The sequence below is a fragment of the Zootoca vivipara genome, chromosome 6 (assembly GCF_965207765.1).
Source record: "Zootoca vivipara chromosome 6, rZooViv2.hap1.1, whole genome shotgun sequence".
In the NCBI taxonomy this organism is placed as follows: domain Eukaryota; kingdom Metazoa; phylum Chordata; class Lepidosauria; order Squamata; family Lacertidae; genus Zootoca; species Zootoca vivipara.
Genome location: NC_142589.1, coordinates 63800980 through 63825689, shown reverse-complemented (window position 1 = coordinate 63825689; position 24710 = coordinate 63800980). Strand labels below are relative to the sequence as shown.

The 24710-nt window shown below is 47.4% G+C and overlaps 1 protein-coding gene and 1 non-coding gene across 7 annotated transcripts in view; one reads left to right on the top strand and one right to left on the bottom strand.

Moving 5' to 3' along the window:
• Window positions 1-24710, top strand: part of LOC118087368 (mitochondrial peptide methionine sulfoxide reductase) — a 48195-nt gene that overhangs the window by 5228 nt on the left and 18257 nt on the right. The window contains exons 1-4 of one of the 6 annotated variants that reach the window (XM_088672399.1): window positions 5125-5401; window positions 15119-15187; window positions 15805-15924; window positions 23611-23715. In XM_088672399.1, the coding sequence (XP_088528525.1) occupies window positions 15145-15187; window positions 15805-15924; window positions 23611-23715 (268 nt within the window). In that variant the 5' untranslated portion in view covers window positions 5125-5401; window positions 15119-15144. Of the gene's footprint in view, window positions 1-5124; window positions 5402-5709; window positions 5732-5997; window positions 6242-15118; window positions 15188-15804; window positions 15925-23610; window positions 23716-24710 lie in introns of those variants that run through there. The other 5 variants (XM_088672401.1, XM_035119944.3, XM_035119942.3 and 2 more) reach the window with 5 other exon arrangements.
• On the bottom strand, window positions 3112-3184 carry TRNAQ-UUG (transfer RNA glutamine (anticodon UUG)). Its single transcript has one exon. It is a non-coding gene; the product is annotated as a tRNA-Gln (tRNA).

Below are 24710 nucleotides of genomic sequence, written 5' to 3'. Positions count from 1 at the left end.
TACCTTCCCGCTGTAGCGGTTCCTATTTATCTACTTGCATTTTGACGTGCTTTCGAAGTGGCTACCAGTAGTTAAGCAGTTAAGACAATGGAGCATATATCCCCAGGCAAGATTCGATAGCTGACCATTTCACCCTATTGTTCTTAAGTGGGAGTTGTTAATGAGCATTCAGGAGCATTAAGAGTTCTATTGGCGATTTAATGAGGGTGCAGACTCAGAGGATTCAATTTGACTAAGGTGGCTCTGCAAGGCTAAAAAGAAGTGAATAAGAAAGGGGGGAGGCTGTAGCTTTGACAGACACAGTGATGTTTATAAAAAGCATTGGTGTTCCAGTCTGCCCCTCCTCCTGCATCTGTATACTGTAAATCAGGGGTGGCCACCTCCCAAGAGACTCTGATCTACTCAGAGTTTAAAACTGGGGGTGATCTACCCCCTTTTGGGGGGTTCAGGTCAAAGCTGTTGAGTTTTTTTTTAAGGAAGGGAAGCCCTGTTTTTTGGGGTTTAGGTCAAACTTGTTGAGCTTCTTTTAGGAGGGAGGGAGGCCCATTTTTGTTTAGGGCTTCAGGTCATAGTTCAACCTTTTTGAGGGAGGAGGAAAATTTTGGGTGAGCTTTTTTTAGGGGTGCCAGTGACCTACCAGTGATCTACCACAGACATCCAGTGATCTACTGGTAGATCACAATCTACCTGTTGGACGTGCCTGCTGTAAATCAAGCAGAGAGAAAGCTGCTTACAAGGCTCCTGTACATGCAGAGTTCCAGCATCACAGCGTCACCCAGAGGCACCCACAAATATGAGTTATCCCTCTCTCTATTTCTTCCTTCCTTCCCTCCCTCTTCCATCCTTAATAAAATACGGGGGGGGCAGATAAGCCCCACATAGAAAGCCCATCAACATGGGGGGATGACTCTTTCAAATACGGTATTTACCAGTAAATTGGGGGGGGGCACCTAGGCCTCTAGGAGTTGGATGCTATGCCTAGGAGTAGGACAATTCAAGAAAGCAGAATGATGCATATGCTATGGTAATATATCAATAGAATCATAGAATTGTAGTCGGAAGGGACCACAAGGGTCATCTAGTCCAACCCCCTGAAATGCAGGATTTTTTTCCTAAGGTGGGGCTTGAACCATGGTTGAAATATTATGCTGATATGCAGCAATGCCTCGGAGCCGTCGTGGCTGCGGCCGTGTCTTGCCTCGCCCTCGCCCGCCACCCCCTCTCGCCTGCCCGACCCTCCCGTCCTCTCCAGCCAAGCAGGGTAGCCGCCAACGCTACCAGCCCCAGAAGCACAAGGTGGCCGCTGCTGCCACCGCCACGATGTCATCAGGCCCGCTGGCCCTTTAGCCCCGCCCACTTCGTGGCCCCTCCCCTTCCGTGCCTTGGCCCCGCCCCTGAACGACCATGGCTCCCCCCCCCTAGTTTTGATCCTGGGTACGCCCCTGCAGTCAGAGCAGACAATATGCAGCTAGATGGAACGGTGATCTGATTCTGTATGAGGCAGCTTCCAGCGCTCTTAATATTTTCATAGTGTTCATTAGCACCGTGACTGAGCAACATGCTCAAGAACTGTGTGTGAAAGTAATGCCATCATGAGCTGGACAGGGTGAGTTGGACATGTGCTCTCAGTAGAGGAAAAGCTCTGAGCTACATTCCTTCCGATCCTGAAGGTCCAACTGAGTTCTTCTTACAAGCAATAAAAGAAAATAATGGCTTGACCATCATTTGATGCACTTTGCATTTCAGATAAGCTTTATTGATCACCTGGATCATGGCGTGAGCATGTCTTATGCTCGCTCCATAACTTGTGTTATCTATTATTATTTGTGCTGGAATGAATGGGTGGATGGTTATATGCATTAGGGTGGGGGGAACTGCTTGCTGATTTCCCAGCTGCTCTTCCCAAGAGAGTGTCATCCTTGTTTACATTCTGAACATGTGCCAAGGGCCTGTGCTATGGAATGATACTGATTGGGGATGGGGTATACTGCACTCTCCATGGCAACAGATAAGTGTTGCTAGGAGACAGCGGAGGAATAAAAGGCTGGGAGGGATGCCCAGCAGCCTTCGTACCCCTCCTCCTCCTCCTCGTCTTCCACTCTCTCCCCAAAGTGTCTTTTGGAACAAGATTATTCCTGAAACGTGGCGACTGCAATTGCAACCATCCCATGGTAGCGCAAGGCGATGGAGGAGTTGGGAGCATTCTTCTTTTTTGCACATCTAACATGCAGTAATGTCAGTCGCCATTAACCCCTGTAGTCTTGCTTGGTACAAAGGCACTTGTATGACCTTCTGCCATGTCTGTAAGAAATGGCAGTGGTGGGGCATCTTGCTTAGGAACACAGGAAGCTACCTTCTGCTGAGTCCCATTGTCTACACAGGCTGGCAGTGACTTTCCAACATTTCAGGCCTAGAGTCTCTTCCATCACTACCCAAAGATGTTGGGGACTGAACTGGGCACCTTCTATAAGCTGAGCAGATGCACATTTAAAGCACTCCCTAAATTTTTTGTTGTTGAAAATTGTAGTTTATCCTTTACAGAGCTATAATTCCCAGCGCTCTTGAAGACTACAGTTCCTATGATTCTTTAAATGTATGTGTACGCAGCCTAAGTATTTGCATGGGAACTTCAGAAGCTGCCTAACCCTGAGTCAGACCATTGGTTCTTTTAGCTTAAAAGGTAAAGGGACCCCTGACCATTAGGTCCAGTCGTGACCGACTCTGGGGTTGCGCGCTCATCTCGCATTATTGGCCGAGGGAGCCGGCGTATAGCTTCCAGGTCATGTGGCCAGCATGACAAAGCCGCTTCTGGCAAACCAGAGCAGCACATGGAAACGCCGTTTACCTTCCCGCTGTAGCGGTTCCTATTTATCTACTTGCATTTTGACGTGCTTTCGAACTGCTAGGTTGGTAGGAGCTGGGACCGAGGAACGGGAGCTCACCCCATCGCAGGGATTCGAACCGCCGACCTTCTGATCAGCAAGCCCTAGGCTCAGTGGTTTAACCACAGCGCCACCTGGGTCCCCCTCTTTTAGCTTAGTAATGTCTAAATTGACTGGTAGTAGCTCTCGAGGGTTTCAGGCAGGGAATTTCTCCCAGTCCTACAGTACATGGAGCAGGCAGGGTTTGAACCTGGGACCTTCTGCATGCAAAATCAGATGCTCTGCCACTGAGCCACAGCCCCTTTGTTTTAGATTATGAATGCAATGCAGAAGAAGATGCTGGGTGTTGCTGTAGTTCCGTTGATCATAAGATGTACCCTACTGAATTGGAATGAAGGTCCACCCAGCCCACCGTGGCAAGTTAGATTATTCTGTGCTTTGCAATGGAGAAGATTCCCAGCTTTAGTTCCTGGCATCTATAGATAGGGCTGGAAAAGACCTTCAGTCTGGACCGCTGATCACTCACAGTGTGGCTTTGCCTCACCCTGGACTGCCCAAGTCAAAAGGGGAAGGTGGAAGATGAGGGTCTGCAGAGTGGATGTTTACCGAGCGCAAGGGTGAAAACAAGAGCCTTGCAGAGGATGTTTGTATTGCCAGATTCAAAACTATGGAGACTGATGGAAGGGGATGCTGGTGAAGGCACAACAAAGCAGGCTCGGGAAGGGTTGTAGCTCAGTGGCAAAGCATGTACCTTGCCTTCTGAAGCTTCCATCCTGGCTCAGCACTTAGTGGAAGCCTAGGCATGTTCACAAAGAAGTAGGACCCAGGGTGGTCACCGAGACTTGTTCCGGGTAAATGTGCCTATGATTGCAACCGCCAGTTTTTTGTTGCAGCTGACTAACACAGTCAACTCTCTGGAACTCATAATCTTGAAACAGCACCAGTGCTCTTTCTACTCAGATGGCCAGTTTGCCACCTTGACAGTGCAAGAAGATCTTGGATCGTGTCTCAGCTGAACTGGTTGCAAATCAACTTTGCTCCTCAGTCAGGTTTTTTCCCTTGCAAACAGACCAGTGTTTGTTTTTTTTTTAAAAAAAACCAATAACAACTTCTCCCTATTCTGGTTACTTCCCTGTTTCTTAAAAAACCAAACCAAACTGCTACTTTACTCTCAAGCAAGTCACAGAGTGTTTTGTTTCATATGCTTATCTGTACTCCTAGACTTCGGAACTCCCTCCCTAGAGAAGCTAGACTGGCTCCATCCTTGCTGTTCTTCTGACGGCAGCTGAAGACTTTTTTGTTTCCACAGGCTTTGAGGAACTGACTGCTTTTAATGACAGGGCTGGTGCTGTAGTGTTCATTGTAATCATCCATATGGTTTTAGATCCTAGGTATTCAGCAGGTGCCCTCTGTGCCAACTTTTAAATGCCTTCCTTCTCTATTCCGTCAGGCCTATGCAGGCAGTTATACATCTCCCACAATACAGTACAGTATTGTTTGTTTGTTTTTTATTTCTTTTTGCTTTTAACTTAAAAAAAACTTTTATGATATTGTTTGGCTTTAAGTTTTTGCATTGTTGCAAACCGCTTTGATATCCCCCCCCCCGATACAGCGGTATATAAATAAATAAATAAATAAGGCTTTAATTCTACCAATGTTTAATTTTTTTAAATAAAAATGATGATTGTTTTTTCCTGTGTTTTGAGTTGTTCTTATTTTTACCTGTAAGCTGCCTCAGGTCCCATCAGGGGGAAAAGGCGGGGTATAAAAACACACACACGAATAAACAAATACTTTATATTTCCTTCTGTTCTCCTGGGGTTCAAAACTTTGCAGCCATGCCAAGCAAAACAGTGTTACTAGTCTGGGAGAGATTCATATCAGGTACTTAGAGCAAGCAAGGTATGAATTTGTTATTGAAGTAGCCCCGGTCAGCATAGCCACCAGGGATCAGGAACGATGGGAGTTGTATTCCACCTGGAGGGCCGCAGGTTCCCGACCTCTGCCTTAGGAAGAACTATTAGCAGCTTGGTATTTCGGCTCCTTGCCTAATCCTGATCTCTTCTTCGGTGTGTGTTGTCTGGACACACAAAACATGCGTGCGCGTCCTGCCGCAGGACTGGCATGTTTAATGTAAATTTGCTCATTGTCTCCCCTTCTCTTCCTGCCTTTACCGAGTTGTTCTTTCTCTCTCCTCCCTTTCTCTCGCTTTCTCTTGGTCCCATGATGCTTTGCACCTCAGCAAGCCGATGCCATATAAAAAGAGTGGCTGTTTTCCTGCCCGTTCTTCTGGTGGCAGAGGGGGGAAGCAACCCTGGCACCGTTTGGAGGTGAAAGTTGCCAGGCTTCCGACAAGGTCCTCCTTGTCTTGTATTCTCTGGCTTTCTTTATACCCCCACCCCCACCCCTTTCCCTGACACCCAGAACCTCTTGTGGATAGAGGGCATGAGGCGGGCACCCAGAGGAGTCCAGGGCGGGTACTGGCCTGAAGGAATTGGGGGACCATGCACCAGAAGGAGGTAAGCTTCTTTGCTTCTGCTGTAATCTTTTCTTTATCTCTGTGGGTGTTTTTAAATAAATAAACTAGTTGCTATGAATGTTTGGATCTGTCTACTTTTTTTTTTTGGCCAGCTTTCTGGGTTCCGCCAGGCAGACGTAGAGCGAAAAGGGGGGGGGAGGAGGGTGGCATAGAACCATTACAGTTGGGAAGAAGGTTGGCAGGGAAGCCGTGAGACAGAGGGAGAGAGAGAATAAAGCTGGCACGGGCTGGAGGTCTGCCAAGGAAGCTTGGCAGAGATGCCATGGAAGACTGGGACAGCCTGGACGCGGCGATGTTGTATGGATGGGAGGTGAGGAAGAAATGGTGAAACGCGGAAAGGCGGAGAATAGGAATTGCAGACTACTGAATTGGACGTTTTCTTGTGTCTACATTTTTATTTTGGAGGGGGGATCCATTTCATATTTGATATTTCTCTCGTGGAGGTTGTTGGATGGCTCGTTCCGTTTTGTAATATATTTTCAGGCGGTGGGGGGGGGGAATGTGGCAGTTCCTATGCTGATTGAATTGAATCTGGGCCAAGGAAATTATGTAGCCTGCTTGTTCTCGCTCGGAAAAGGGAGTGAGAGTGAGAGAGAAAAGCAGAGAGACAAGGGAGGAGTTGGCTGGGAGCTGCCGAGCTGCCTGGCCACTTTGGCAGCCAAAACACCGAGCCGATCCAAGCGGGCCTCCGTGCCTTTTGACTCTTCCTTGGGTTATCTGCTATCTCCCCTTTTGTGGCTCCCCTGCATGGCCCCGGCTTGTTCACGTTGGGCTCCTGAATGGGCAGCGTCCGGAGTCTTTGGCAGGTAGCTCGGGACAGGTAGGAAAATCGAGGACCAACTCACCCATGCTGGGTCGCTAGCATTTCTTTTTGTTCTGCATGCCAGATGGTTGGGTATATGATTGTGGGCTGGGCTGGCTGAGTCCTAGGAACATATGATGCTGCCTTGTACAGAGTCAGAATCTTGGTCCCTTCTAGCTCTATATTGCTTACACTGACAGGCAGCACCACTCTCCAGTGTTTCAGATGGAGTTCTTCCCAGCCCTACTTGGAGATGCCAGGGATCGAACCGGGGACCTTCAGCTTGCAAAGCAGGTTTTCCACAACCCTTCCCAAGCCTGCTTTGTTATTTCTTGACTGGCATCCATTATTCTCCTGATTTCTGTACAGTATTTGGCAATGCATTATCCTCTCCATGGCCCTTTTCCTGGGCAAATTCCACCTTGCAGACCCCTAATTTCCCATATGTTTTGTGCACTCTGAGGTTTAGGGACAGTTGAGGCAGAGCCGCAGACATGGCTGCATCTTTTCGGGTTTTGGATTGCCCATGCAATGCACTGCAAAGCGTATCAGGTGGGTGTGGTCCAGAAAGCCAGAGATAAAACGGGGAAATAGCTCTCTGCTAGAGGGCGGCTTGGGTTGGCTGGAATGATCCCAATGCAGACATGTGTTAAGGAGAATGTTAGAAAGAGAAGAGAACCACAGTCCTTCCCTCAGCTCTTCTTTACATGTCAACACAGTGCTGATTTATTATATATAGCTGCCACCTGGCTTGTATGCTATATCCTGAGGTACAAAGAGGCTGGGACGCTTTGAAATGCTAATTTCTCTTTTACCAAGTAAGGATTTAAGGAAGCTGGGCAGGCTATCTCTTTGGATGCTCGTTCCCTTTCTGTGACAACGCTGATTTCCTGGTGCCTTTCTTGCCTCTGGAAAATCATGCTTCCTAGTTGTCTCTTTAAAATTTCTCCTTTTCAATGAATTCCCGCATGCTGGAGGCCTCGTTTTTTGAGGTTTCAGCCTGCTTGGAAAATTAAATGGGAAGGTAAGGGAGCAAATTCATGTGAACTCTTTAATATTCACGAATGTAACTGCACACGCATTAACTCAAGGCATGGATGGCGAACCAGCTATCTATATGACGATGGACTTCAGCTCTGATCAGCTCCAGCCCCTGTGGCCAAGGGGTCAGGGATAATGGGCTCTGGAGTCCAGCAACATCTGGAGGGCCACAGATTCCATACCTCTGAATGAAGGCATCATAATCCCGCCTTGTACAGCGGACCATTCCACACTCTGCAGCTGGCAAGTTTCCTTTTGAAGTGGGGACGTGCTATGGCTTTGCAATGTACACGTAGCCAAAAGGGAGTGCAGACAGTTCCTTTGTGGTGGTTGTTTTTAAAAAAATGGTATGACTGGACCAGGATGTGGCTAAATTGAAACTCTTAGCTGTCCAAACACACAATGGCAAGGCAGCAATTTTCCTACAGAGGCACACAGTGAATTCTTGTATTGCCCCTCGTTTTGGTACTCGGTTCATTTTGTTTGTTCGTTTCAGCCATTTTTTTCCATGGTTCATGCATAGAAACCACATATTTCCTTGCTTGCATTTCTTTTTGCCATTTCTTTCTTGTGCCTTTGTTTGTTTAACCCCTGCCTGCAGTGGCAGCAGCTAGGCTGATCAGGGAGACAGGAGGGCGCCTGCTTCCTGCAGCCACCACTGTATTTACCCAGAATCCCCTGTGCTATGACATTGGCACAGGGAGGGGGTATTGTGGCAGGTGGCATGGGGGGGAAAGACCACTTTTGATCGACGGGGGGGGGAGACCACTTTATTTACCTACAGTGCCTGGAATGGCACAGTTGATGAGAAGCCTCCCCCTTTGCCGCTGGAGCAGGTGAGCTCTCCTACCTCCAACCGACATGAATGAGTGTAATGAAAAGAGTATCCATTTCTTCCCCAATGTATTTGCTTCGGAACGAATGAAAGATTGAAGCAGATGATCCCTATTCATTGATTTCAAATATGCTTCACCCTCCCCCCCCAGGTTTTCTTTTCATATCCCAGTACATTCAGTTCCATTCTGATATTAAATATACTTTAGAAATTAATAAAGTTTTTAAGCACAGTTTGCTGACACACTGCTTCAGATGCCACTGCAGGTCAGTCTTAACATTGTGTGGTCTTTTCTATAATACATAGTATTTGTTATTAGAATGGTTCTTTGGGAATTTGGGAGGGAAATACTATTTTATTTGTTACAGTTGGCCTACTCTTATTTTATTATTTTTATTATTCCTCCAAGGAGCTCATTGTGGCATGCATAGTTCTCCTCCTCTCATTAAGCCCCACAACAGCCCTGTGAGGTAGGTTGGACTAGGAGATAGTGACTGGCTCAAGTTGACCCAGTGAGCTTCCTGGCTGAGGGCGGATTTGAACCCTGACCTCCCAGGTCCTAGTCTGCCACTCTTAACTGTTATACCACACTGTATCTCTTAATATTTTAATATATAAGCCAGCTTGGATGAATTTTTATTAGAAAAGGAAGCATGCAGGTTTTTAGTTAAGTAGTTCATTTAAATATTAGCTTTCCTCCAGGGACATTAAAGCAGCCACTGTGACCCACTGTGAGATAGGTTAATGATTGGCCTCAATTTCACCCAGTGACCTTCATGGCTGAGTCAAAAAAGCTCAGAATGTGCTGTTGGGCAAAAGGTTCTTAACTTCTTGAGAATCGTGTGTTGTGTGTGTGGGACTAGAAAAGAGTCCCATTTCTAGTGTTCTTCAGCTGTGAAGATTTGCAAAGCTTGGGGGGTGGGCTTCAGTCTCCTCCCGTAGGTCTCAAATAACTTGGGTGTATGAATTCCATGGACTGCTAATTTCATCCAATACAGTGGTACCTCGGATTAAGGACGCAATTGGTTCCGGGGAGCCGTTCGCTCCTTGAACAGTACTTAAATGGAGCGCCTCTTCCGCGCGTGCACGAAGCGCCGATAGAGCACTTCTGTGCATGTGCGCGCCGTGGAACCCAGAAGTAAACACTTCCGGGGCCGCGGAGTACTTAAACCGAAAGTACTCAAACCGCAGTGGACATAAACCGAGGTATGACTGTAGTTGTTTAAAAGTAATGATGTAAGAAGACAGAGTTTTCCGTTCTGTCCTATATTCATCACATGCAGTCCTGTTCCTTTTCCATTTGATCTTCCACCAAAACCTGTGTTGTTCGTCTCACGGTCTGGTGTGGCAACATCATAATTAATTACAGAAATCACACTGCCATTACGTTATTCCACTCTGTTTTAGTGCAAAGGGTTGGGGGGACGTGATCAGTTATGTATCGTTTGTAGACTGAAAGCAACAACAACTGCAACAACAGCGAATGCCAATCACATTCGCCGGATTGATTGCTGTTCTGTAGATGGGGCAGATGAAGAAATGCTGGCAAGTTCCCTTCCCATTTCCCATTTTTTGGGGGATCCCCCAATCTCCCTCTATAAAAAATAAAAGGAAAACATTGGAATGCATGTTTATTTACTGAACAATTATGACTGATCTGTACAATGCAGGTTATGAGACTGCAGAGCTGTGTTCCGGTTTGGGTTGACTAATCAGCTCTTGGCCTCTTACATGCCTGCTGCCAAACATTGTTGATCTTTGCTTTCTTTTTGTGTATCCTCCCCCCCTCCACCTTTACATTCTGCTCCTGCTGCTTGGGTATCCTCTAGTCTAGAGAAAGATTTCCTGCTTCTCCCTATGCAAGTAGCCATTGTGCCCCTTGGCACTGCCCCTTCTCCGCTGATCCATATAATAACCAATGGCGCTTGAGGTCAGAGGAAGAAACGGGGATGCCCTAACTCACAGGGTTGAGTTATGTGCGGCCGCCCACATTGAGAACGTCCAGGCTAATCTTCCAGGAAGGTTTGCGGACTCCCCCTCCCTCCCGCTTCACCTCGGGAGGCCCCGGCAAGCAGCACTAAAGCCAAAGCAGGTCTCGGCTGATCTGTCCCAGGCCGTCTATAAACATAGCCTGCTTCCATCTGTTGAGGTTGGAAGCTGCACATGAAGCAAGCCTTCCTGCCGATTGATCACATGCTGTTGGGTAGAGTATTAAAATAGAGATCTGCAGCAGAAGGAGGGACGGGGGCTGGGGCAGAGTGCAGGTGAGAGAAATCAGTCCTGGGCTTTTGTAGCCTTAATCTATGATAGAGGGAGTGTATAACTTTTGTGTGCATTCCCTAGAGGTACTGATGTGCCTGAATCCTGTGGATTCAGATTAGCAGGAGGCCTAGTTTCTTGGGTTGTGCGGCTGCATGGCACTGTTCTGAAAGCATTGTTCCCCAGTGGGTCAGTATTCCTGGTTGTTAACCAGAATGTTGGTGGTTCAAGCCCACCTAGGGAGACCTATGGGCAGGATTCCTGCATTGCAGGGGATTTGGACTACCGTAGTTGGTCCTTAGTTCCAACTCTCTTATTCTACGATTCTATGGTTCTATTCCATGAGCGGTCTGACCCCAGGCTCTTGGCATTGAGACCTGCACCCTCGTTCAACTTGCTGCCAGTCCCCATCCTGCTAACAACTTCCTTTTAAGGAATGTTTGGGGCTTTTTGGTTTAGAGCAGTGGTTCCCAAAGTGGGTGCTACCACCCTCGGGTGGTGGTGGTGGAGTTGCCTGGGGGGAGCACTAAGAGACAAGTGCGTGGCAGGGGGGAGGGGGAAATGTAAAAGTCTTTCAGACTTGGAAAGGGTGGCATCACGGGGTCAGGTCCACCCATTTTGTTGAATAGTCTTGATTTGATTTTGAATAAACCTGCAATAAATTGCTACTGTTTTGACTCCTGGGACCATAAAGAAGGCTGTTCACCAAAGAATTGATGCTTTTGAATTATGGTGCTGGAGGAGACTCTTGAGAGTCCCATGGACTGCAAGAAGATCAAACCTATCCATTCTGAAGGAAATCAGCCCTGAGTGCTCACTGGAAGGACAGATCGTGAAGCTGAGGCTCCAATACTTTGGCCACCTCATGAGAAGAGAAGACTCCCTGGAAAAGACCCTGATGTTGGGAAAGATTGAGGGCACTAGGAGAAGGGGACGACAGAGGACGAGATGGTTGGACAGTGTTCTCGAAGCTACGAACATGAGTTTGACCAAGCTGTGGGAGGCAGTGGAAGACAGGAATTGCCTGGCGTGCTATGGTCCATGGGGTCACGAAGAGTCGGACACGACTAAACAACAACAAAAGGGGTACCAGGGATGAGTTGATGAAACCAAGGGGGCGGAAAGAGTTTGAGATCCAGTGGATTAGAGAAAAGGCATGTGAAGAGAGGAAATGATACAGGTTTATTAAGCGATGTAGTGTGGAGAAAGTTCATCTGGAGAGGTTGTTCTCCTTTTCTCATTACACATGTAATCCTCGTTTTGTGTAGAAGTTCCATCCTGGAGCCCTGCATGCACTGGCAGAGTGCACATAAGTCTGCTTTGCCCCTTTACATAACGTTTTCGTGATGTTTTGGGGCTACTTCAGGGTTCGCTGCTGTGTGCATGATCGCTCGTCATTCAGATGCCCCTAAACTGGGAGTTGCCTGGACTAGAACTTGGTAACATCCAGTGAAACCAACCGTTGGAAAATTCAGATTATTTAAAGAAATACTGTAGCGAGCAGGATTTGAACTATGAGCAACAGAAGGAATCTGAGATTGTCGTATTGTTGTTACGGTATAAGAGAGAGAAGATAGGGTGCAGCAAGGGGGAGAACCCAATGGAAAACGGGGTGAGAAGTCGACAAAACAAAAGAAAAAAATTATTACGTATTGGACATTTTTGTGCACGTAGTTAGAACTATGGAATTTTTTCGCCAAGAGGTGACAGCCCCCAACTTTTGAAAGCTGATTAGACAAATTCATGAAGGATAAGGCCACCAATGGCTATTAGCCATGACGGCTGTGTTTCACATCCCACATCAGAGGCATTGTACCTCTGAATTGCATCGGGAGAGTTTTAGTTTAGTTTTCTGCATTGCAGGAAGTTGAACTAGGGGTCCCTTCCACCTCCAGTTCTATGATTCTATAAGAAGAGCTCTGCTGGATCTGGCCAAAGGCCAGCCATATACTTTTGGGGGGAGCACAGCAGCAGGGCAAGGGGGGGCAATGCTCCTTTTATGCTGTTATTCCCCAGGGACTGGTATCCAAAGGAATGCTAGGCTGCCTCTGATCCTAGAGGTATTATATAGCCATTGGCAACCTTGTCCTCCCTTAATTTGTCTAATCCCTTTTAAAGTCCCGCTGAGAGTAAGTTGTTGTAAGCCCTTCGATTAGTGGCACCGATCGCTTCTGGGTTCTGTGGAGCGGGGCTGCTTGCCATTTTCTATGGGCTCTCAAGTCACAGGGTGCCCATGGGTCTCCCAATGCTGTGGCACCCTTCCAACACCCCGAGTTTCCATCTGGACTCTTGGCTAAGAGAGCAGAGCAAAAGAAGGCTTCGGCTGCACAGTCACCAGGTTGTCCCTCCATCCAAGGATATAGCCCCAGATACAGTGGTACCTCAGTTTAAGTACACAATTGGTTCCGGAAGTCTGTACTTAACCTGAAGCGTACTTAACCTGAAGTGAACTTTCCCATTGAAAGTAATGGAAAGTGGATTAATCCGTTCCAGACGGGTCCACGGAGTACTTAAAGTACTCAAACCGAAGCGTACTTAAACCGAGGTGTGACTGTATAGGGATGGGTGGGAGGAGAAATTTGATTCAGTTTGCATTTAAAGTCAGACCTACCGCCTTTGCATTTTTCCAAAATAAGGTGTGAACCGAAGCACATGGGGATCCTTCAAAATTCGTGCTTCTCCTAGTTTTGCCATGCAGTTCTCCAGCATAGACTAAGTGTGCATATAAATTCATGTACAAGTGAAAGTAACATACAAAATATTGGAGAAAGCTCTTTTTTGGTGTGTGTGTGTGTGTGTGTGTGTGTGTGTATTTGGAGAAATTGCAAGAAATGCAAATGAATTGCAGTGAGGCCATTATTCATATTTTAGCCTTTCACAAACTGAAATGGAAAAATGTTGGAAAACTGAATTTACGGCTGGAAAAACAAGGAACTGAAATTGATCTATTTGCTCATCCCAGAAACCTCTGCAGTGATTCCTTGGGCAGTGGGTGTGGGTGTGTGAGTTCCCATTGCCCCGGGAGAGATGCCTGGAGGAGGAAGAGGAGATTGACTCTGGCACCCTTCTTTCTCCTGCTGCTAATGGGAGATGGACTCAGCATCTTGGGACAGCAGTGAGCCCTCTGCTGGCCTCTCAGCCTTAGAAAGCACCTAACTGTGCCAGTTGTTGATGACGGCTGTGTTATAGTACTTAACAATTTCCTTGGCATCCTATCAACCCAATACCAAATTGTTGTAATAGTGTGTGTGTGTGTGTGTGTGTGTGTGTCTGTGTCTGTGTCTGTGTCTGTGTCTGTGTCTTTTCTGGTGGGGAAAAATGCTATTTGGTTGGAATAGGGGGGGAAATGGGCAGGCAAAAAGTTGCAGTTTGTTAAGGGTGCTTAGATGGTCTCTTGCAGAGCTACAATTCCCAGCATCCTTAACAGTTCCCAGGATTATTCTTTTTGGGGGGGAGGGGAGGAATGGGGAGCCATGACTGTTTAAGTGTTATTAGATTGCTTTAAACATTATGGTCTGGAGGTGACTTCCCCCAAAGAATTCTCTCCTGTTTCTTAAAGGTGCTGAGAGTTGTTTGGAGGTCCCTATTCCCTTCATAGAGCTACAGTTCTCAGAGTTCCCTGTGAAAAGAAAGGAACGATGGTTAAACTTTTCTGGGAATTGTAGCTCTGGGGGGGGGGGGGAGAAAAGGGGCCTCCTAGCTCGTCTCAGCCCCGTAACAAAGCTCAGCTTCCAGAATTCTTTGGGAAGAGCTTGTGGCTATTTAAAGAGGCTCCCCCACTTTCCAGTGTTCTGACAGACATTTAATAAATATAAATTTCAAAAATTGAAAAGGGTACTGGGGAGATTGCAAGCACTCGATGTAAAGGAAATCTTGCTGATCTGTGAAAAAAAGAAAAATGACAATAGTAAGAGATACATCCATGAAGGATAAGGCTCCGCTGTTGGTGAGCCTTTGGCCTGGCCCAGCAGTCTCTTTTTATGTTCTTCAGTACATCCTGCATGGCAGACCTTGAACTGGCAAAGCGGGTTGGAATAGATGACCCTCAAGATCCCTTCCAAACATATGATTCTATGACAGTAGGTGTATACTACAAGGATAGCTAAGGTGATACCTTCCAGATGTTGTCAGAATTCCGATCAACACTGACCATGGTCCATGCTGTCTGGGACTGTTGTGAGCTGGAGAAGCAGAAAATTAAATAAATACTTATACCCCGCCCATCTGGCTGGGCCTCCCCAGCCACTCTGAGCGGCTCCCAACAGAATATTAAAAACATGATAAAACATCAAACAATAAAACTTCCCTAATCAGGACTGCCTTCAGGTGTCTTCTAAAAGTCAGATAGTTGTTTATTTCCTTAGCATCTGATGGGAGGGTGTTCCACAGGGCGGGAGTCACTACCGAGAAGGCCCTCTGCCTGGTTCCCTGTAACCTCGCAGTGAGAGAACAGCCAGAAGGCCCTCAGAGCTGGACCTCAGTATCTGGGCTGAACGATGTGGGTGGAGATGCTCCTTCAGGTATACTGGGCCAAGGCCATTTAGGGCTTTAAAGGTCAGCACCATTTGCTACCCCTGTGTATAGGATTGCAGCGTGCCATGTCAGTAGTGTAAGCCCCATTGCACTGTTTTCTGATTCTTGTTATGCCCCAGCAGGGGTTACGATCATACGTTCAAGTGGCTAGTTAGGAAATGTCCTATTTGAGCTTCTGGAGACTTAGCGAGGAGATTTTCACATCTCTTTCTCTTTCCCCCCACCAGCCAGCCACGCCGTCAACAAAAATCCAATGTACCCGCCATTCCCGGAAGGAATGCAGATGGCAATATTTGGTACGTGACTGGCTCTTGTTTCATGGCCAGGTTTGAGTACAATTTCTCTCCGCCCCCATTGGGTTTCAGTACTGGCTGTCCTCGAATCTTGCCCAGAACAGAAAGTAATGAAATGAATCCAGAAATCATTTGGCCCACCAATGGACAGCCATGATTTCCCTGCAAAGAGAACTGTAGCTTACCCTCGCAGTTGCAGTTCTTCACACCCATAATCAGTGATACTTGCCCCAGTTTCTTTGGGGGAAAGCCATGACTGTTCAAAGGGGCATAAGAGTGCTTTAAATTTATTGTGTAGGTGTGACCTGAGACAGCCATGGTGTGTTTTCTGAATGGATGAACCATGCTCGCTGGCCCTGCTCCTAGGTGTTGGCGCTAGTTTGAAAGGAGCCTTATGTGGATTGACATTGAATTTTCAGTGGTTGGGGTGGAGCCAAGAGACATGGTCCCACCCCATTCTGCATATTCAGTGAACATGTGGCCTGGGGCAGGGAAACATCACCACAACGCTGTGATCACCCTTCATGGCAGTGATAATACACCGAAACGATTCAAAATCCAAGAATTCTTTCTGTAGCCTATTCATAACGGTTTTTTCTCCTACCTCTTTTTCTACCCAGGCATGGGGTGTTTCTGGGGAGCGGAGAGAATGTTCTGGAAGCTGTCGGGCGTCTTCTCCACCCAGGTGGGCTTCTCAGGAGGGTTTACCCCCAATCCTACCTACAAGGAAGTCCGCAGTGGTGAGTGATTGCTCTCTCCACCTCTTTTAGTCCTTGTGGAAGGTTTTGGTTATGATCTCCTTGCCTAGTTAACCTGTGAGGTAACATCCCAACATGCAGTTGTAATCGAAATCATTCAACCCCCGTTGCAAACCAGGTTTATTATCAAAATTTACAGGCTTCCATCTGTTTGCAATGAGCAAGTCAAACAAAAGCAATTGAAATGAGTAGACCAGGTCTGAGACTCTAAAGCAGAGGACTTTAATCTTGTGGCCTGTCAGACATTGTTGGACTGCAGCTCCCATAATACCCAGCCAGCATGGATGATGGGAGTTATTGTCCAGAAATAGCTGCAGGGCCACAGGTTCCCCACTGCCAGGCAAGCCTTTCTGGGGAAGGCATTGTGTAAGCAAGATGCCAACAAAAAGGCTGTTTGCCTAGCAGCCACGCACCTCTCATTCCATTGGGCAGGGTATCTAAGGAAGATAAAATTAGCATATGTTTGCCTGTTTGACGTACTTAATTCTGGTTCCGGAGCCTACGAGAAGTGGCGGGCTGCCTTTCCTTGGAGGTTTTTAAGCAGAGATTGGATGGCCATCTCTCATGTATGATCTAGTTGATATTCCTGCATTGGCTTAGGTGACCCTCAAGGTCCCTTCCCAACCCTACAATTCCGTGATAATTTGGTACCCAGAAGACTGGAGCCCCATCTCCTGCCTATTGGAAAACCAGTCGCCTGGGACCCTTCTGCATTCCAGAGGTCAACCAGGCAAGAATACCAATCTGCTAAGAACAGGCATAGGGCTCAAAGGTAGAGGTGGGGCCCTCTAGAGTTGTTGGGACTCTCAACTTCCATCAGCTCTAAGGTAGCACTGCCAATGGCCAGGGTTGATGGGAGCTGTAGTTCAATAACATCTGGAAGGCCATGTTTTGCCCCACTGCTCTAAGAAAGAGGTAGCCCTCTGGACATTCTTGGATGACAACTTCTGTCATTCCTGGCCGTTGGTCCTGATGGGAAGCTAGGAACGTCGGGAGTGCACCTCATTGGCTAGCCCTGCTGGAAAGAAGAAGCTGTTGAGGTGCCCCTCTTCCGAAACATTAGCATCAACTCACATGTTTGGCTTGGTAAAGGGAGTTCCCCTTGGCCTTATTTGGGCCTCCCCATCAGAATCTGGAGCAGCTGCGGAAGGGTGTGAGGGGCCCCCGTTGTTAATGAGAGACAGCACTACCCTTTTAGTAATATCAGTTCAGGATGTGGCTGTCCCATTTCCCCCTCTGCACGCCAATGCATTTATTGGCGAAGTTAATCCCCCTCCCCCCCCCCGCCTCCCACAACATCCCCAACCTGGATCAATCAGAACAGACGGTTTTGCAGCTTATCTGTGAAAACATTTTGAGTGCTGGTACAGGGGATTATCTGTCTGCAAGAAATATTATCCACGTCTGTTGTCTACATTCTGGGTATTAACACAATGCAGCTGGGAAAAGGAGGGGCTTTTAATTATTTTATTTATGGGAAAGTATTTCTAGGCTGCCATATTATAAACTAGGATAAAAACACGGTTTAAAACAATACAAATAACCATTAAAGGGCCTGGCTAATTAAATGGATGCAAAGCCCCATTGACATAATAATAATAAATAATAATTTTACTAATTTATACCCTGCCCATCTGGCTGGGTTTACCCAGCAAAATATAAAAAATAATAATATGTCAGACATTAAAAACTTCAGATGTTTTCTAAAAGTTGTGTAATTCTTCTATCTCCTTTTTTTTATAAAAAAAAATACTTTTAAAAAATGCCTGAAAGTCCAGAGGGAATATAGGTGCTGAGTCTCTGCTAATGTTGTGTCCCACAGCATAAGATGTACACTAAATGCCCAACTTTCAGCTGAGGCCAATAGGGTTTCTGTAACATGGCATCAGTTTACAGTGCTCCTCCAGATTATCTCAGTGATCAAGCTGGGATATAATGGCTCAGGTTTTCCTTTAAGGATCTCTCTCTCTCTCCCCCCCCCTCTCCCTCTCTCTCTCCCCCCCTCTCTCTCTCCCTCCATCTCTCTCTCTCTCTCTCTCTCTCTGGAGTAATCTGAAGAGATTACAGTGGGGCATGCAGGACTCGGAGTGAAAGCCTGACTGTAAACCAACGATAAATATTTCTTGGATTTTGGATAGAGTTCTGCCCACAGCTACTGATGTCTGGTTGGCAGCCATTTTTGTACAAATGTAATTTGATTCTTTCTCTCCGGTTCCGGCCATAGACTTGGCCAAACCTGCTTATCATAGATAAACTATGGAGTTTGTTCCCACAAGAGGCAGGGATGCTCACCAATAACATGGACAAATCTATGGAGAACACGTCTTTTGATGGATCACCGGTGTGGAAACCCCTGCCCTGCGCTGCTTTTTTGGGCAGAGCTGGGCCCGGAGGGTGCCCAGGAGGGAGGCAGCGGCTCAGGCACCCTGCAGCCTCAAGTGCTGCCCAGGGGTGCCATGCCCCCTTCCTACGCTGCTGCGTTGGCTACTAGTCCTCATGGATATGTCTGGAGGTCATGTGCGACTGAATACCAGCTGCTGGAAACTGCAGGAGGATTGAGTGCTATGGTGCACAGGTCATTGTGGGCTTCTCAGGGCATCCAGGGAAGCTGAATAGCAGAAGAATGTTGAAAGTACTTCTCCATTGATTTATGGAATTAACTCCCACGAGAGGTTGTGGCGACGACCACCAAATTTGGGCAGCTTAGAACAATCTTTAGAATAATCCACTCCTGCAGCCAGCAAATACAGGACGCCTCGTAGTATAATCTCTTTTTCCTTAGTATCGGTTAACAATTTATATTTTATCCTTGGTTTCTTCCCCTGCCAGATAAATTTTGAAATATCTATCTGCCATTGTTTGAAGTGTCCTGCTCCCCTGATTACTGGAATCGATTGGAATAGAAATAACATTCTTGGGACTACATTCATTTTTATTACTGATATCCTTCCCCACAATGATCATCCTCCCCAATACCTCCAAATTTCTCTTTATTTCCAAGTGGTTACTGGTATATAGTTGTGTTCAAATCTATTTATATTATTTGCTGTCAACCATACCCCTAAGTATCTCAGCTTTTTTTTCTGTTAACTGTTCTGTTTTTTGTTGTAAGTCCTTTTTGTGTTGTGCTGTCATACTTTTTACCAACATTTTTGTTTTATTTTTATTTTACTTAAAGAATTAAAGGATTAGACAAATGGAGGATGAGGCTTTCTGTGGCTCTACACGCAATGGCTGTGTTCTACCTCCCCTGGCAGAGGGATGAATCGGAATTCCAGTCACTAGGTGTCAGAAGTGGGGAGGGGGCTGCTGCCCTCAGGTCCTGCTTGCTGCATCCCCATCGGCACCTGGTTGGTCACTGTGAGAACAGGTCTAGAGGAACCACTGGGCTGATCCAGCAGGGCTGTCCTTATCTCTTGCCCTCCTGATGAAGTGGTAGTCTTGTTTGCAGTTGCTGTGCTTGGCTATTTTGGGGTAGCAGCCCTTTTGCCTGGCCTTACTGAACACACCCTTCCCAGTCGACTCTGCTTTTCTCTCACTGGTTGGCTGGCTGCAGATAAAAGAAGGCAACAGACTCTTATCTCTTCATCCCCCCCATACATGCATACTGTGTTGGGCTGCAAATATAGCAGAGATGCATCTAATTATAACCTGTCTCTGAGCTTAACCCTTCCCTAACTGAGCTGAGATGATGCATCTCCAGAGAGAGAGAGAGAGAGAGAGAGAGAGAGATTGTGTGTGTGTGTGTGTGTGTGCCCTGCTCTTGCTTTTCAAATTTAAGTCTGTATCTGCTCCCTGGGTGCCATCTGGGAGGAAAGGAGACTACCGGTAGGAGATCCTTTGGCATCTCAGAGGAGGAGAAGCGAGGCCGGATCTTAAGTAATACTGGTGCAAATGTTAAAATCTCCAGCTCAGGATTAAATGTCTTATTTTTTGTTAGGACTCGGATATGGGGAAGCTGTGGCTGCCCCCTCCCACCATTCCTGACACTATGCTAGCTGAGGCGGATAACATGAGTTGAGTAACACGACAGAGGGGCACCAGTTTCCTATCCCTGGGCTGGAAGCTGGTAGGGTTGCCATATTTTGAAGAGCAAAAAAGAGGACACATTTGCCGACCTCTACTGTTAACTATAAGGGACACGGGTGGCACTGTGGGTTAAACCACAGAGCCTAGGGCTTGCCGATCAGAAGGTCAGTGGTTCGAATCCCTGCGACGGGGTGAGCTTCTGTTGCTCGGTCCCTGCTTCTGCCAACCTAGCAGTTTGAAAGCACATCAAAATGCAAGTACAGTGGTACTTCTACTTACGAATAACTCTACTTAAGAATGTTTCTACTTACGAAGGGAGCTACGTCCGCCACCTTGGATGCGGTTTAGATAGGATTTTTTCTACTTACAAATTTTTAGATAGGGTTGCTTCGACTTACGAATTTTTTCTCCCAATGCATTCCTATGGGATTCAACTTACAATTTTTTTCGACTTACGAATGTGCATTCGGAACGCATTAAATTCGTAAGTAGAGGTACCACTGTAGATAAATAGGTACTGCTACAGCAGGAAGGTAAACTGTGGTTCGCCAGAAGCAGCTTAGTCATGCTGGCCACATGACCCGGAAGCTGTACGCCAGCTCCCTTGGCCAGTAAAGCAAGATGAGCGCTGCAACCCCAGAGTCGTCCGCAACTGGACCTAACGGTCAGGTGTCCCTTTACCTTTACTGTTAGCTATGGGTCGCTACAATTCCACCCATGAAAAATGGGACGTGTCCTGGAAAAAGAGGACATATGGCAACCGAAAAGGTTTAAATGCCTTATTGTGTTAAGTGAGTAGGGAAGGAGGCTCAGTTGCCTTGCAGGAAACCACTAGGTGTTAGCACCCTATAGAGCAGGGGTGGCCAACTCCCAACAGACTGCGATCTACTCACAAAGTTAAAAACTGGCAGTGACCTACCCTCTTTTTTGGGGTTCAGGTCAAAATTGTTGAGCTTTTTTTAGGAAGGAGGAAGGCCCGATTTTGGGGGGGTTCAGGTCAAAGTTGTTGAGTTTTTTCAGGGAGGAGGTAGAATGTTGAGCTTTTTTTAGGGGAGCCACAGTTGTTCAGCTTCTTTGGGGGGAGCCAATGATCTACCAGTGATCTACCGCAGACATCCAGTGATCTACCTGTTAGACATGCCTGCTATAGAGCTTTCTTATCTAAAGGGATAAGTCGGTATCATTTCCCTTGCCCATATGTACAGGCAAGGCCAGTGTCAAGAGGTGGCTTTGTTGGGCAGCTGCTGAGGCCCACCCACACCCCTACAGGGGTCCTGCTGTTTCCACCCAGGGCCTCACAGACCTGCTCTTCCTCCTTGCTTTTGCTACCTGGCTTCTTACAGAATGCAGCCGATGCACAAACCAGATGATCTCATCGCCCCAAGCAGGGCTGGCATAATGAGTTGGCACCTGGCAAGCCCCTCTCTACTAGCAGGGCTTAGCTTAGCCCCCTATGCCCTGTCTTCATTGCCTCTGCTCCACATTCCTGTTTGACTGCCCTCTCCTGGTACACCAGCAATGGCAAGAGCAGCAAGCAGCCTCTGCTTGCTTTGACCTCCATCTGGATAGACTGGGCCTCAGAGGGCGAATTGGCAGTGATAACAAATGAATGGGCAAGGGGTGACAGGAGCAATAGTTACTGGCTTACTAGAGTAGAGAGGGCCTGTTCCCAGAATCTGGATTTGGCCTGGTTCTTTATTACCACTGCAAAATGGTCAGGGCTATTTTACCCCCTGCGCCCAGTGCAATGTACCGAAGGACCTTCTCCTTCATCCTTTACCTACAGGTAGTTTTTCAGCAAAGCTCAATCAGCACACCCAAGCAGGCAAAGCTGGCTTAACTGTGGCTGTGCTTCAGCAGTGATGTCAACTTCCCCCTGCCCTTCCTGCTTTTGTCTTTCAAGGCTGTTGGGGGGAAAGTTTTGCCAAACAGCACAGGGTCTCTGGCGTGCAGCTATGCAGTGCCTCCTTGGGTGCAGCAGAGGGCAAGAGATGCACGGCCGTGCGCATCGGCACGCTGCAGCAGCAGCTTCGAAATGCGGGCCTATTTTGAGGCTGCAGCTGCAAATCTCTCTCTGCCGCAGGGGAGTGTGATTCTCAACACACACACATTTATATATATATATATATATATATATATATATATATATATATATATATATATTGGTGAGGGAGGAGTAGGAGAACGCGCCTTGTTTCATGTGCTTGCACACTGTGCTGCTTTGCTAGCGTGGCTGCTCCCCAAGCCACACAACTCCCTGCTCTGCCTTCAGACCTTGGCCTGCCAAGCAGGAGAAGACAGGGAGCAGGAATGGGGTGGGGGGTGGAAAGGCTTTGCCCTTCCTTCTGCTTGTGGTCCCCACCTTAATGCATCCTGGGCGAAAGAGCCCGTGGCTGTTCCCCATCTGCTCCTCCCCATCCGCCTGTATATAGGGCAGTTCTCAGCAGGCGCTAGTGGCTCGCTCGGCTGCCTTGCTCATCACATTGCACGGCAGCCCCTCCTTTTCCCCTTAATTACCGTGTGAGGGGCAGCAGGTTTGCTTGAGCAAAATTAACTGGAAACTGCTCAAGGGAAATGGCCTCCCCGAGAAGCATCTCCAGCCCTGTTGGGGTGGGAGGGGGTGGGGGAGGTGTTGCGGTAGTGAGCACCGCTCTCCCCCATCCCCATCCCCATTTTATATAGGAGACAGTAATACGACTTTCTATAGGAGACAGTAATATGGGGGAGATGCTTCAGCTACTACCAATAGGGAAGGAGGCTCTAGGTTAACCCTTGCAGTGTTGCTTGCTGTGGTTCTATCTTCCCTAATCCACCCGCATGCATAAAATTCTGCTCAGTACTGTTAAGGCAGATGCAGGAATTGTTTTGCTTTGGGGTTTTTTTCAGCCATCGGTTGGCCAACTGTTTGTATCGGAGTTTGGAGATTTGGAGAATACCTGGGTGGCATGCAGAAATGCGACGCAAAACATAATGCAGATTCGGTGAGGCTTATTCCACATATTGCAGATGCAATCCTATACACAGGCATAGCAAATGTGCTGCCCTCCAGGAGAAGGAGGGCCTGCTGGATCAGGCCAGTGGCCCATCTAGTCCAGTATTCTGTTCACACAGTGGCCAATCAGGTGCCTGTGGGAAGCCTGCAAGCTGGACCTGAGCACACTTGCAATATTGCCTTCGCTGGCCTGGATCTGGCGTAGCGCTAAAGCCAAACTATGCTGCTGCCATGCTGTTGAGAGCTAAGCTATGATTTGGCTTAGTGTCACACCCGAACCCAGGCTCGTGGTTTGTCTTGCTCCAAATGCATCACAAGCTGTAACCGAGATTTTCTAAATGTGCATGCTTGCACATTCATGCTTCTTGGTGCTGATCCCAGCGGCCTTGCTGTAAGCACTGGTCAGCCACTAGGGGCAGATACCAGCTGTTTTGGCCCACAGGCCAGGCTTCCCAACTGGGAATTCTGTACCGCAGGTGATCCCTGCCCAAAACAGGCTAGTTGTAAGCACCAATCAGCTGACAGGCACTACAGCAATCCCTCCTGGGAACGGCGCTTACAACAAACCACTGTGCTAATCCAAAGGAGCAAGGGAATTTTCAGGTTTACGGAATAACAATCTATTCCTCCACCACCTTCATTCCCAGGGATGACAGGACATGCGGAAGTGGTCAGAGTTGTGTTTGACCCACAGATCATCGGCTATGAAGACCTTCTCAAGTTTTTCTGGGAGAACCACGATCCAACCCAAGGTAACGTCTCATGTCGGAGGAAAGGGAATGAACGAGAGCTCTAACTGGCCTAGATAGAGCAACGTTCCCAAACTCAATGCCAGAATTGTGTACCATGGCCAACATTGGCTTGCAACCATTTCCAGCAGGAACCTTTCTTAGCCCAACCTAAATGGCCTCGGCCCAGTATACCTGAAGGAGCGTCTCCACCCCCATCGTTCTGCCCGGACACTGAGGTCCAGTGCCGAGGGTCTTCTGGCGGTTCCCTCACTGCGAGAAGCAAAGCTACAGGGAACCAGGCAGAGGGCCTTCTCGGTAGTGGCACCCACCTTGTGGAATGCCCTCCCATCAGAGGTCAGAGAGATAAACAACTACCTGACATTTATAAAACATCTGAAGGCAGCCCTGTTTAGGGAAGTTTTTAATTTGTGGCATTTTATTGCATTTTAATCTTTGCTGGAAGCCGTCCAGAGTGGTTGGGGAGACCCAGCCGGATGGGCGGGGTACAAATAATAAATTACTATTATTTTTATATTATTACTTAAGGAATAGTCGGCTTCATATGGGAGAGGGCAGATCTTCCAGCTATTCCTTGCTGCCAAGGCAAATAGAGCATTGTGCCTAGAATGGCATGGAAAACATTGAAGATGTCCTAACCCCGGCTTAAGGGGGGGGGAGAGACTCTAGTTTAGTAGTAGAGCACACCCATTGTCCCTGGTTCAACCCTTGACATCTCCACTAAGAAGAATCAGGTGATGTGAAAGACCTCTACCTGAGACAAAGGAGGGATGGAGCAATCTGTTTCTGACATATGTCAATCTTGCATGTGTTAAGTCATAAGTCTGTTCTGCTCCACTCATCTGTGATCTCTCCCCCCCCAAAAAAAATAAGACCCAAAAAAAGACCTGCATGGATATTCCCACTTAAATTTTCATTTTAAGTAATATTTACGTATTTTATTATCAAAATCCATCTTTATATGCGTATCTTATGTATTGTGCAGCTTTGTTTCACCC